Consider the following 14,907-nt stretch of genomic DNA (forward strand, 5'->3'; position numbering starts at 1 on the left):
CTCAACATCTCCCATGCTGGGATTACGACTTGCTAGGTTGCAACACCAGGAGGTTACAACTGCTCATAGGGTCAGGGTGCCTTACTGAGTCACCTCCAAAACTTGCTCAGCAGGATCATTTCCCTACTGAGCGTGCCGTTCCTCAGCTTTACCTGGGCAGGACACGTTCGTGTTGTTGCATCCTTCTTTTACCTTCATATGTCTGTTCTTGTTAATGTTCCCTGAAGACAAGCAATGCCATGAAATGTGAGGTTACTAGTATGCTGCTTGTGCAAAAATATCCTCCCATTTTCAAGAAATAGGACATTTCCCCTTCAATATTCTTTCATGCTGAAATTCCTGGAAGCATTCAACTCCTCTGGAGAACAGTTATTTTGATCAAAGCAAAGGCCATTTCCTGAAGTCCTTAAAAGCTCTTCATCTTTTCCTTGACTTCCATCTGAATTTGTTTCCCTTTTCTGATTTCATATATGTCACTACTATTCTACGAAACAATTCTTCTAAGTTCTTTCTGACTTGCCTTTATATGTGTCAGGCATCCCTAGAGTTTGTCTCATATAGTTCATGGGAATTAGGGAAATTTCTCCGAATCCCCAGCGCATCTCCTCTTGCCTCCTGTAGATTGTTCTTTATGAGTGTTGTGGTTTGAGCCTGGTCAGCAGCCAAACACCACACAGCCACTCTCTCCCCCTTCTCTTCCAGCAATGAGAAGGGGCAGATGAGCCAGTCTTGGGATTCGAGATAGGACCGGGAAGGGCAGATCACCCATTATGGTCATGAGCAAAAGGCAGACACGTTAGGGGAAGGAAAAAAGAACATACATTTATTACAGACACTAACAACATGTAACAGGGTAGGACAGTGAGAAGCATTGCCACATCTTGAGAACACCTTCCCCCCACCCCTCCCTTCTTCCCGGGCTCAGCTCTGCTCCCGATATCTCTACCTCCTCCCCCAGTGGCGCAGGGGCAGGGAATGGGGGGTGCAGTCAGCGCTGCTGCTTCTGCCATCTGCGGTGGGGGGAGCTTCTGGAATTTGTTCCCCCTGCTCCATCGTGGTCCCCCTCTCACAGCAGACAGTCCTCCACAAACTTTCTCGGATGTGAGTCCCTCCTATGGGGTGCAGCATTCCCCACACTGCTCCGTCATGGGTCACCAACTTCCTCCGACTGGATTCCCTCCCACGGCTGCAGCCCTTCCCGAGCTGCTCCGGCGTGGGACTCCCCCGCATGCTGCAATCCTCCCAGCGCCAAACTATAACAGTGGGGCTACTTTTCCTACAAGACCTTGGCCTTCTTTGGGCACAGAACCTTGATCACCCAAGCGAAAACCACAGGCCATAAATCAGTGTCTGCTCCACCGTAGATCTCCATGGGTGGCAGGGGGGGCCGCCCTGCCATCTCACCACAGGATACAGGGGGGTCTCTGCTCCGGCACACCTCCCCCCTCCTTTCTTCCTCCGTTCCTCCACTGACCTTGGTGTTCACGCAGCTGCAGCAACTCCTCCTCACCAGTCCCACTGCTCCTCACCACGTCCCTTCTTAAATACGTTCTTGCAGAGGCGCAGCCGATTGGCTCAATTTCCCAAACAGAAGTGGAGCTGACGTGGAGCTGGGGGAGCTTCGAGAAGCTTCTCACAGGGGGCCACTGCTATAGCCCCCTCCCCTGCCACCAAACCCCACACCACTTACTCAAATCCAGGACAGTGAGGTACTCAGAGAAGTTATGAACCCTTTGCCCTGAAGCTGCAACTTTCCAAGCTTGGGGTTGTGTTGGCTTTTGTGTGAGATGTCTGCCTCTCTGGAGGTGATGGCCTTGTGCTGCTCTCATGGCTGCTTTGCAGCTGGGCATCCTTGCTATGGCCCTTGGACCGCAGTCCCACCCGCAGCACCCTTCTGTGAGGACAAGTCTGAAGTCTGCATCCTTCTGCTGCAGAGTTTCTGTGCCTTTGGTTACAGCTGAAGGCAGCATCACAATCCTGGGATTCTTGGTGGTCTTCCTAAAACAAGATTAGCAAGAGCATTTCTGAACAAAAAAGCATCTTATAGGAGGCAGTTGCTGTCGGGATATTCTTCAGAGGTCAGTGGGATAGTGACAGCCAATGCTCATGCAGTGGAAATGCGAATTAGAAGATGGTATTTTGAATCTGACAATCTCTTCCCAGTCTCACTTTAAAGGGAAAGAAACTGTCAGTGGTACTGCCCTGCTACAAGCCCCAGACTCCCTGCTTTTCCACAGACACCTTACGACCTTCCTGCTGCTGTTCTTTCTCCATTTGAATGTTACCAAGTTGTATGGTTGTTTAGAGTTCATATGGTTTGCGAAAAGGTGCTTGCCCGCCTGTAATGTGGTTTATTAGCAGACTAGACAGAGCATGCATGATGGTGCTCCCACAACTCCACTCAGGATTGCTGTAGCCTGAAGTGACCCTTCTCTAAGTAGGTACATTGGCAGTGCTTGTCTTTAAATCCCTGTGGGCTGCTCCCCAGCTCCTGCCAGGGGGGGTATGTTATTTAGTTAATCCCATCCATCTTTCAAATATTTATGTCTCAAAGCATAGCTGCTAACGTCAGTCCTTTTACTGACTCGTAAAGCAGGAAGAAATATTTCTCCCTAAAATCCCTAAGAATATTTATTGAAAGACTGAGGCTCCAAGCACTTGTCTGCATTCTGCTGTCGTACACCTATGGCATTTAAGCCAGGGACTTCTCCCGGCAGCTGAAAAGCAAAAGAGCTGAAGCAACTTTCCTAGTGACAGTAACATCCATCAGAAGTGTTAGGTAAATCAGAGTAAGCGACGTTAAATCTCTGTCACTTTTCTCCACCCTTCCCCTCCCACAATACATCACGTTTTCTGTGAAGCCCCATCCTAAACTTATACCAGAAGCAGCTATATATTTACGCTGTCATGACAGTGTTCAATTTTGATGTTCTTGTGCCAAGGAGGAGCAAAATGCCTTTGCAGAGGGCATCCGTTTCTCCTGGACAACAGTGCATTTAGAAAAGCTTGCGATGTGTTAGTTGCCTCTAACCCAAGAGACGGGAATGAGCTGTCTCTGCTCAGAGGATCTCTAATTGGATTTCTGCATCTATTTAAATTAGTTTATCATCCACTTGGCAGATTTCCTGCTTATTCCACCAGGGCGAAGGCCATCTCTGTAGCAGCTACCAGTAGCTTTCTTCTCCAGGGCATCTGAATGCAGTTCTCTGTCCACATGTTCATTTATCACTTTGAAGCCACGCAGACCTCAGATATAGTAATAAACTTGGGGGAACTGTTTTACTTGCCATTTAGCTAGACTACTTATACCTGCCTCCAGTCACAGTTCGCCGTGTGGAGCTGCCAAGAGTGGAAGTGAACGTGGATAATTGCTTGATTGATGGAGAAAGTCTTGCCTTTAAAGTAGGCGGTTCTTTTCAAGATGCATCGTCATGACCTTCAAGATGTGTTGTCTGGATCTAACCTAACTCCCCCTGGAAGGGTTTGGATTGTTTCTGGATCCCTTGGTGTTGTGACATATGGGTACATATGTTTTCTCTGCTGTTTTTGTAGATGCAAAAAGTCTCCAGCTCAGTTGCGCTGGATGTGAGCACCAAAACTGCGAGATACATTGCAATAACACCCCTCAAAAGACCACTTTTTTTTTTTTTGGCCAGGCATCTCTGAATGACACCCCATTCCTCCTTCACGATGACCTTGCTACACGTTTTCACCTATAATTACCTGCCCAGAGCTTTTACTGTTTGCTTCAGGTAATGAAGTAGCTGCTTGATCCTATTTGGAGGTATTGGTAGTGGTTTCTCAAAATGAAGCTCATGTGGGAGTTCCTTGGAGGTGTCAGATATTTCAGAAGTAGGCAGGTTGTGTTGGCAAGAGCCGACTTTTTTTTTTCACTGAGCTTGCCAACGTTTCCAGTATCTAAACCTGGGTTTTTGTAGAAAAAGCTTAGAAAAGGATGGTAAATTAAGATCTGTGGGGTGAGACACGTTAAAATTCAAGAGTTAACCAACTCTCGCTTACAGTATTTTTATACTAGCAACAATTTTCAGCGTAGGTGAAAGATTTTAATTTTTTTCTCTTAAATTATTTTGCTTTTAAAATGTTGAATGCCAAAATATGATGTCATGAACAGCAGTGTAAATGAACAACATGTTTTACTGATATATTTAGAAATCCTAAGTGGAGCTGTCTGATCGATACGTTCTCTACAGAGCAACTCGATTCTGCAACTGTAAGTTGTATTTTAGTACAAGACAAATGAAAATGGTGGGGTTATTTTCCTTTTTTACAGGTTTAGATCAGGGCACAGCTACTATCCCTGTGGCTTGTCTCTTTAAACAAAATGTCAGTTTAAAAAAATTCTAGTGTACTCTTCTGAAGAGCATATTCTTCCATCCAACTATGCAGCAGCAGTCTCAGCTGAAGATGCTTAAGATCCTACTCAGAAGTTTCCTCTTGCAACGTGAAGATACACTGTGGGTTGTGTGTTGTGGGAAAGGGAAGCATTGGAAAGAAAATCCACAAGTATATATAAGGGCCTTCATGTTACACAGTCCTGGACTTGAATCCTACTCTTATTTCCAGTTAATGAGACAAGAATAGATCTCTGGAGTTATATTTAAAATTCCCTTTAAGAAACATTCAAAGTGGTCCTTATCCATAGCCAAAACAAACAGCTAATGTAGAGTTATCAACTATTAATGGCATCACAGATTTTACCGAAAGTAAAATTCTGTACTGTTCTGCTCCTAGTAGTAAATTGTGAAAGAAGATCCATTTGTTCACTTGCAGGCTTTAGTGTTTAAAGACATTATCCAGTATTATGCACTCCAGAAGGTGAGAGTTTGCATTGCTGTTGTGCAAAAAGTGTATACTGCCCTACACTGCCGATGGTTGTTACTGCCTTTAATGCAAAACCTTCTGGAGCAGTCGGGGAGGACCCCCCAGCTTTCTGTGATTGTCTTGGCACAAATTATTTTTCTAAGGACATAACAGCTTTGGTTGCAAGCCCAGCTTGCCTGAGGGCTATGGCCTCCAAGTTGGTGGTTGAGGGATCAAATAATCTTGCAAAGTTCTACTTTCCACCTTTATTTCTTATGTAGGAACCTAAGAGAGAACTACCATATGTAACAACCTGTTGAAAAGTGCTGAGTGTAAGGAAGAGATTTCAACTTCTGTCTCATTGACAGTAATTTTAATATCACTGAAAGCTTTATGATTTTCAGCTGTTATTTTTTAACCTCTGTATGTTTGGACAGGCCACAGTGTTCATAAACAGAGCCAAGAAGTTAAAGTATGAAGATAAATACATGTAAGATATATGGGCCACTTGGTGGATTGAATAATTTTATAGTAAGCAATAGCAAGTTTTTAGTAAGGCTTCTGTATCTGTGTATTTACTGCTTTTTAGAAGGTGATGGCTTTTCTATGTGGAAAGGAGCATCTCTATAGAGAACTTTTAAAACACCGTATTCAAATTATTTAACTTGTCCATTCTTGATGTCACTGTCCTCACTGATTAAACATACATCCTTCCATCAGAGACTTGCTTTAGTTTCATTGGTCAAAGAGATAAAAAGGTTCATAATGGCTAACTCCATTTTTTTGGGGTTAACTAGACTGGGAACTGAAATGCTGAGATCCTTTTCCAGAGCAGTGTGTGAGTATATGTTCTAGTCTTATGTACTCTTTTTAGTACACAAGGGCTCAAAAACATAGATAAGAGCTCTGTGAACGTGAGCTTTGAGCAAAAAGCTTCCCCAAACCTGCTAGAAACTTGCAGCCTTTGCTTTTTGTGTTGCTTGGAATGGATGCTCCCTTATGAAATGCAGGTTATGTCTAGGTACAACTTAAAAAAAAAAATTATCCGTTTAACACTTTTTGCAGTGTACTTGTATCCTGCTGAATAGTTTCTAGTAATCTGAAGCAGGCATAATACTTCGCCATGTTCTCTCTCTTTAAAGAAGTTTTTTTTTTTTTTTTTTTTTTTCATTGCCACATTTTGTGTAAGTAAAGACTTAAACATTTCATGGTGTGGATTTTAAACAGATGGTTGTTGTATAGATTGCCTGGACTCTTGTATTGCTCATCATAGTCCGGGTTAGAAGCCCCAGATTTTTTCCTGTGTTTCTTACCTACAGAAATCAGCTTAATTCCTTGTGGAAGGATATGGATTTGGAAGTTCCCCGAGAAGGAGTGGTTGGGCATGAGTTTACAAATACACCTGATAGCTTTAGTTGGTGGGTAGATGTAAAGGATGTACACATGTATTTAATTTGGAGTTTTACAGCAATAATGAAACAGCACAAAAAAGATTCCTCTGGTTGTAGTACTTTTGAGCAAGGTCTGTCATACGAGTAAATAAGGAGCTCTCATCTCCCAGGGAGCTGCACTTCTGCTGCTTTAAACTTCAGCCCTGGCAGCAGGCTGTCTCTCTGCTTGGTCAAATTCCTGTAGATGTTTCCCTCCTAAATACAGGGCTTTAGGTCATTAGTAGTAATGGGCAGACTCCTGATGGGGGAGGCTCTGGAAAAAATACTCCTTCCCCCTCCATTAGCATTGGCATAAAAGTTCATATTGAAAAGTTCTATTTAAGGCTTGGAGAGAGAAACAGCTAAAGAAAAGGTCTTGTGTATTTTTTTCTTCTTCTTGACTATTAATACAAAATACACTTTTTCATTCCCTTTTTTAAGACATTTTCCAGCCTGTCTGCCTAGTACATTGCTTTTCATTTTTCTTGCGTGTAGTTTAAAATGATTTTGGTACATAGCAGTGGTGATATACTGGTGAACACCATAAAATTCAGATCTACTTCCAGGTGCTCTGTGTCACTGTTGTCTAAACTGAACTCTTAATTTCTTTTATCTTTCCTGATCTACCTGTGTTTAATCAGCTCCTGCCAGCAGTAGGTTACCTGGAGAGTGATACCCATGTAACTACCGCCTGTCCCTTTGAACCTCAGGTTCCTGCAAACTCCACTGCAAACTGATGCTGTTCCAGCACAGTATGTGCCAAGGAGGGCTTTGCATTTCTCCAAGTGTCTCTAGATGTATACAGCAGTGATCTTTCCATCTGCACTTAAATTCTTCCCTTCCTTGAACTCAGCAAGTGGCTTTTCTGATGTTGAAATAAGACCTTTTGGGACAAAGATTAACTTTTTGTTTTAATATTTATCGTATGTGCCCGAAGATACAAATCTAGCATAGAGAGTGTGGTTTCTTTGCTGTGGGTGAAGAGCCCGAGACGATTATTCATTCAGCTCTTTGTAATATGTAAATTACTGTCAGGATAACAGCAGGCTATGATAGGGGGTTTGCTGTTTTACTATGTACATTGCACACCACTGTAGCATTAACTTTGCTTCTTATCTAAGGCTGCATAACAGCTCAGGTTGTTTTTCCGTGTCTGCTACAAACCAAAATTTTTATCTTCTGCCTTCATGCTTGTTTGAGTAGCCAGCAGATGTTAGCAGCAGGGCTTTGAGTAAAATGCTTGGCCAAATTCTGCATTTTATAGCCACTGTAATAAGGCAAACCTTTAATACAAGCCTTTTCCAGCACAGCTGAAACAGCTTCAGTGCAGGGCCCCTGCTTGCTGAGACAGAAAACGTGGCTGTATTTTTTTCCAGGCATTTTGCTGGTCCCAAGCTGTCATGCTTGGCTTGCTAGGGGGGTCCGTGGCTGGCTCTGATCTGGCTGGAGGACTAGAGCATCCCCCCGTACAGGATTTGGAGGTGTGGGAATTAACGCACATTTATATGCTTTGTTCTGAGAGGCATTTGCAATCAGGCATACAGGTTTTTACCTATGAAGGGTATTTTTAGCAAACTTCTTAAGGTGCTTTTTGCATGACTTCTGCAAACTAGAACGTAATTAGCTTTTTCCTGCTATTGCCTTATTAATTACTGTGATGGACTTAAACTGATTTGGGAAAGGATATATGGCAGAGGATTATGCCTTTTTTTTTTTTTTTTTTTTTTTCCCCACTGTTCATCAAGTCTTCATCGCATTTAATCATTAATCTTTTAGAAAAATAGTGATGGCTTAGTGACAGGTTCCTGCCTCTGGAGAGTAAAGATGACAACAAGTACTTTCTACTCTGAATGACCCTGTGAATTAGAAGCTGTTCAGTTCAGTGCTAAGTAAATATTCATGAAGATGCCCCCTTCTTAAAACAGGGTCATTTGGAAATAGTCTGTTCCCTTACAGATATTGTAGTTGATTTTGTTTGCAGATTGTTTCTATTAGAAACCTGAATCAGAAAATACAGAATAAATACTCTTTGAAAATAAGAGGTAATGAAACAGCTGTGTCTTGTTTAAACCACTTACTTGCAACAACAGGAGTGTATTTTTGACCATTTTGAATACGTTCTTTGTATTACTAGGTAGATCTGTGTATTCACATGTCTGGGATAGGTGCTGTTTTAAAATACTAATGATGATGATTAAAGAGTGGCATGGTTTAGAAAAGCATTTGTTATGGAGTAATTGTAAACTATGAGTTAATTTATAGGCTTTGAGTTTCATTTCATATAAAAATAAATATAAAAGAAAAAAAAATCTTTTTACTTGAAATTGTACCTGTGAATTATATTGAAAGAAAACCATGTAATAAAACAATGTAGAAGTTGCTGAAGGCCTGGCATGTGCAAGTATGTGGGAACGTTAATCTACATTGCATGAATAATATTTTTGAATTATTAGAACGACGAATATTCTCTTGCAGGGAACAATAGAGTAACTCTTATTGTAGCTATGACAATGTATTTTTAGTATCAACTAATTTTCAAATACGTCAAACTAAGCTTTTTATTTATTTCTTTTAAAGGTGGATGGAATATTTCCTCATGAAAAGGTTTGTAGCTTACAGTCTGTGAAGTGTGGTTTAGCCTGATGTGAATATACTCATAAATAAGCAGTTGGGTGGCAAGGTTCTTGTTCCTTTTCTCTCATGCTATGCTCTTTGTATTTGAAGTCTCATTTTAACTAATTATCTTTAAATAATAATATCTATTTTGGTTACATTCAAGTGTAACTGAGTTATTATCCAGATGATTCTATGGAGATATTTACTTTTAAGATGCTTAGATGTGGCAGAGATGAAACCGCATTATTGATGTCCTGGCTGGCGTATTTTTCCTCTTAATGGATGTATTTTATATTGTCATTAAAAGGGTTTGAATGACATGATGGGCATCTGAACCTTAATTTCTCTGATATTTCTATGTTGAAGGGCAGAGGCTGTGAATCAGTTGGTTCAGATGTACTCTTAGATTGTAATAATACTACTAAGCTCACAAATTCCCTAAGTTTCATAGGACCATATAATGGTTTGGGTTGGAAGGGACCTTAAAGCCCCCCCAGTCTCACCCCCTGCCCCAGGCAGGGCCCCCTTCCCCCAGCCCAGGGGGCTCCCAGCCCCGTCCAACCTGGCCTTGAACCCTTCCAGGGAGGGGGCACCCACAGCTGCTCTGGGCACCCTGGGCCAGCGCCTCACCCCCCGCACAGGGAACAATTTCTGCCTTAGATCTCATCTAAATCTCCCCTCTGTCAGCTTAAAACTGTCACTCCTCGTCCTACCCCCACCCCCTGATCCAGAGTCCCCTCCCCCCCCCTCCTGTCCCCCCTTTAAGCCCTGGGAGGCCGCTCGAAGGGCCCCCCGGAGCCTTCTCTTCTCCAGGCTGAACCCCCCCAACTCTCTCAGCCCGGCCTCCCAGGGGAGCTGCTCCAGCCCCCCCAGCATCTCCGTGGCCTCCTCTGGCCCCGCTCGAGCAGCTCCGGGTCCTTCTGCTGTTGGGGGCCCCCGAGCTGGCCCCAGCACTGCAGGGGGGTCTCCCCAGGGCGGATCAGAGGGGGAGAATCCCCTCCCTGGCCCTGCTGCCCCCCCTGCTCTGGCTGCAGCCCAGGGCACGGGTGGGTTCTGGGCTGCCAGCGCACGGGGCTGCCTCACGGGCAGTTTTCCCCCCACCAACCCCCCCAGTCCCTCTCCTCGGGGCTGCTCTCAGTAAGTTTGTTCATGTTGAGTATGTTTTACTGCTTCTCCCCAAAATAGATTTCTAATGGATTTTCCTAGTCCCTGTGTTGCTCCTTTGCTGTTGTTTAGACCAAGTTTCTCGGATCCTTTCCAAATCCTTCACCATGCTTGTTTCCAACAAGAAAAGCATTGTTTTTTGCCGAGGGCCTCTGAATTAGCAGGGGAGGTCTGACTTGAGCCACGTCTGAATTCTCTCCAGTCTCTTGTGGGTATTCTTACAAATACTCCACTTGAAAGGATGACTTTATTTTATCAAGGAGAAAGCCTCATTTTGAGCATTGGAATGAAATAAATGGCTGAAATTGTAATGCTAGTTGATATGAGTAATGTGAAAGCTTTTATTATGCTTTCTTCTTTGGCAGGCAATTTGAGTAATGCTTATAATTAGTGCCTTTGTTAGGAAGATTTGGGGGACCTGTGGGGGTGGCTAAGACCACAAGAGCGGTACTGAGTCAAGGCATAACATAGAAAGTGTAGTCTCACGCTAGCACAGGAAATTGGGTTATCTGTCATCTGGTCAACCTTACAAATTACCAGCTTCTTGCATTACTGAAAGTAAGAAGTAACACAGATGTAGTTTTTTTCTGGTGGTTTTTATTTGCAAGCACAAGGAATTGGAGTGACAGTATGTGAAGTAAAATTAAATTTCTCAAGAACAAAATGGTTTTGTAGCAGTCCAAGTGTATGTCATCTTGCAGACAGTACTTGAAAAGTCTGGTCTGCTTCCCATCTTGCGCTTCAGCTGGGTCATCAGTACTGATGAGTACTGATGGACTATGATGTAAAGTAGCATGTTTTGTTGAAATAGCCTCAAAACTATCAAAAGCATAAAAAGCATCTTATATGTTAACAAATTGAATCTGTGCTGCATATAACCTTGAGGTACACTTTAAAAGGACTGTAGAACAGGCATAATATCTCCAAGGCTGTCTGTCTGGTTTTGGACTTCTGAAGTCCCAATTTGGCTCTTTTTCAAGAAGACACAATCTATTAGTGTATCTTTCATTGAAAACCTTGTTTCATATTCTTATTTCAAAAAGGTAAAACCCTTTTGAATGCGTAAGCTCTGCAGGTAGCTGCCTGTTCACAATAGCAAATGGTTCAGCTCACAGAAGTGAAAATGCAGAGCGAGAAATGAAGGGCTGAGGACCTGGTGTCCAACCTGTAGGTGTTTTAAGGGTTTAGTTGTGGTCTAGATACAGATTTAGCATTCTCAGTTGTTCATTTGCACAAGTTGCTTTAGGAGTTTTTTGCAAAATGTCGTAACACGGTGGTTACGCTGCATTAGCAGATGGGTGAAGTTGAACTTGACAGTCTGAAGAGAAGATTGGAGGGTTCACCTGAGCATGACTCAGTGTGTGGTGAGCACTTTAGTTGTAGAAATGGAAAGAATCCCAGGAAAATTGGGAAAAACACATCAGTGGTTTTGTTGCACATTTTCTGTCATAACATGACACTGGCAGAGGCACTTGTAGAGAGAGCAGTCTGTATTACATACCCGTTTGGGTAGTCTCCCAGAGAATGCTTCAACTTTGAGTTCTGAAATCTGTATCTTCAGAAACAACTCATTCCTTATTCAACTTTGCAAAGTGACTACTAAGAACTCCAGACTTCCAACCCCATGGCATGCCAACCCAAAACTGCATGTATAATTCTGTGCACACTAATATAACTTTGGAATTTTCCATTTAGTCATCAAAGAAATGAATCAATGGTGGTGTTATACCTGTAACAGTGGTGCCTCCACTAGTGACTGTAATGGCCTTTGGTATTTTTTTAATACTCCAAGAATCAGTATCATGCTTTTGTGTGCTCCAGTTTGTATAATTTAACAGAAAATATAATAAACTAAGTCATAAATCCTTTAACTTCTTGTTTGTTTTTCCTTTCAGTTTTGTATATGGAAGACATTTCAAGTATCTATGTTATCCTTTGGTATTATTATAGATGTGAAACTTGTAGCTAAAAGAGGAATTTGCAATCACATGAAATCTATTTTTATTTCAATACTGAATGTATCTAAAACTTATTTACTAAAAATAATTACAAGTTAACATTTCTGTAATTTTTTTACTTCTTTGCAGATAGACTTTATCAGATTTTTAGGGCAAATTTTGGATTTTTTTTTTTCCAAGGAAATACTCATTGGGGCAGCATGTGGTTGTGTTAGAGTTCCCATGCTGTTATTGAGCTTGGCTGATGGACATGTGGATAAATCTTGCCTTTTCTGCCGCAGGTCCAAGGAGCTAATAAAGGAAGCGATCCTTGACAATGACTTCATGAAGAATCTGGAACTGTCTCAGATCCAGGAGATTGTGGATTGTATGTATCCCGTGGAGTATGGCAAAGACAGCTGCATCATCAAGGAAGGAGATGTGGGTTCCCTGGTGTATGTCATGGAAGGTACGGTTTAAAAAGCTAATACTTATTTCTGTTTTTCAGCACATACAGAGATGAAAACTTTATTTCATGGGAAAAATCTTTTCAAAGAAAGAAGTCAAAGACGTTGTCTAAATATGGTGGTTGAAAAATTGTGTGGACTACTTTTGCCTGGAAAATTTCCGACTAGATTTGTGTGCCGCCCTATTTAAAGAAAGAGGGTGAAATCTGTTAACCTCGCACTGAGATCCATTGGAATAAACCTCCACTATATGTAATTCTTTGGCTTTGAGGCAATATAAATTAGAGTGCTATATAAATTAGAGTCTTAACAGAAAGAATGGTGTTACGGAAATGAGAAATGACTGTAAACCACGGAGAATATGGTCATGGCTCGCTACCTTATAGGGCATTGTGAGGACAAGCTTATAAATGTCGATAAAGCACGTGGGGCTCTCTGCAGAAGCAATGCGTTGTACAACAGAAAATGGTATTTTTCTGTCCTGTGCACAAAATAAGTGTGGCATCTGCAGTTTAACACATCTGATTTGTCACAGTATGTGTTGTGGCAGGGCTTTGTTTTCTTGGCGGAACTTGAGAGCAGTGGATATTCTGCTGTTCCTGGGAGCCGTCAGTTTTCTGAAAGTCTTTTAACAGGATCGGCATTGCCAGTGCACTGCTTCTGCAAAATGTCATTTTGTATCTTATTCTTTCCAAGTTCGCTAACTCTTCACATGTCAAATTGGGCATGTCATTATGTGTATATTCTTTTTAAAGGAAGTGTACGTTCATCTGTAGGTGTTAGTAAGCTTGATCAAACCTTGTGTCCATCTACTACAGCATCCCTCTTCTGAGAGTGACTGATAATGAGTTTGGAGGCAAATGTCACTGTTTTAATTCAAGTAATGCAATAAGCAAATTCTCAGTTTGATTTGGTACAATGCAAATGGATGGATGCTTATAAAATTCTTCTTGCTCCTAACCATCTGTTAGACTTGCAAGCATTTTGGTTGGATAACACCTGCGGGCAGGGGAGGTTTCTTGCTTGCCCATATCTTTTGAGCAAATACGGGAAAGCTACAAGTTATGTATAACTTGTGTGTTTATATGTACATGTACATAATCATATTAATTTCTTAAATTGTTCTTTTAAACAGAAATATTTTCAAGGCAGTAAGTCATCTTTTAAACATGGTTTCCAGCCAAACTCTTAATGCTGTATAGTAACAAATGATCTTCACTAGTTTCCCAAAGCAGCTTTAATGTTCTGTCCTTTTAAGGTCTCAAGGCACAGGTTTAGCTCCTTCAGCTTCTAATATTTTTAAATTTTGCACATTCAAATGGTATTTTGCATTATGAAGTAGTTAGTGGGGGGATGCCAAAGCGAATTATATGTTTCCACCCCCATTATTACATAGAAAGATTAAGGTTTTTCAGTCCTCCATTTGAATACAGAAACTATGATGAGGTGCAAGATCTGTTCTACTGCTAATAAAAAGCTGCTTTAAAATAATATTTGAATAGTATTTTTTTCATGGTAAGATGTGGAGGTTTCTCAGTGCACAACTCTGTGCTTGTTTCCCAAAACAGTACCACATAACCACATCAGAGACATGCTCACAGTATTTTTCCTGCATGGCTGCTTTTGGATGTTATGCTCAATGCTGTCCCTTGACAACAGGACACTGTCAAAATCAGCATATGTTTATCTCCTGCTGGGACTCTTCACGTTCTTTGGAGAGGATTTTTGGGGAGGATTTACAGGCAGACCTGTTCCCACCACAGTCTGGAGTATTGAACACGATTTGGTACTCAGATGACCCTTTATTTGATACACCTGATGATGATGTACTATTACTGTCACTTTCTTGAATTTACCATAAGTTTGTAATTGTTGGTCCAAACTCTATCCCTGAATTCTTGCTTGTTGTCTTCTAAAGCAAATGTGTGCCAAAGACAACTTTTGTGTCTTTTGGGCACTTCAGCTTATCCTTGCTCTTCTGGCAGCCCTCTGTATGAGGGCATGACTTGGCTCTCTCCCAGTCTTCAGTTGGTCTTGTAACTTAATTTAAGATTATTCAGATAGCTCTGTAAATATGCATAATGCTTTACAAACAAAGTTATGAAGAGTTTATAGTCTATGTTTAGACATAATGCAATGAGTGATGATGAAGTAATGGAAATGGAAAAAGGAGTTATCAAATGGGTTGGATTATGGTTATGGGAACAGGCTCAGTAGCTCATTTTGGCATATCATTCTGTGTCCTCTCAGTTATTAGCACCCCCCACTGCCCCACAATTATAAACTTTATTCTTTATAAAACTCTGCTGGAGAAACCCATCTTTGTAAGTATTACCAAGAGGTATTTTCTTTTCTCAAAAATCAAATAAATGATGCAAGTGTTTCTTCCATTGATTACTCTTTCTTTCCTTACTTGGACTTACAGCCGTGATTAATATGAATAAAAATTACTCATGTAGAGCATTTGATAAC

At 41.6% G+C, this 14,907-nt stretch overlaps 1 protein-coding gene across 3 annotated transcripts in view; it reads left to right on the forward strand.

Annotated features, from left to right (window-relative positions):
• PRKG1 (protein kinase cGMP-dependent 1) overlaps positions 1 to 14,907 on the forward strand; it is a 533,418-nt gene that overhangs the window by 56,724 nt on the left and 461,787 nt on the right. For all 3 annotated transcript variants that reach the window (XM_042789839.1, XM_042789836.1, XM_042789830.1), the window contains one exon: positions 12,271 to 12,437. In XM_042789839.1, the coding sequence (XP_042645773.1) occupies positions 12,271 to 12,437 (167 nt within the window). The remainder of the gene's footprint in view (positions 1 to 12,270; positions 12,438 to 14,907) is intronic.

Source organism: Tyto alba, unplaced genomic scaffold (assembly GCF_018691265.1).
Source record: "Tyto alba isolate M040663 unplaced genomic scaffold, T.alba_DEE_v4.0 Super-Scaffold_1, whole genome shotgun sequence".
Classification (NCBI taxonomy): Eukaryota; Metazoa; Chordata; class Aves; order Strigiformes; family Tytonidae; genus Tyto; species Tyto alba.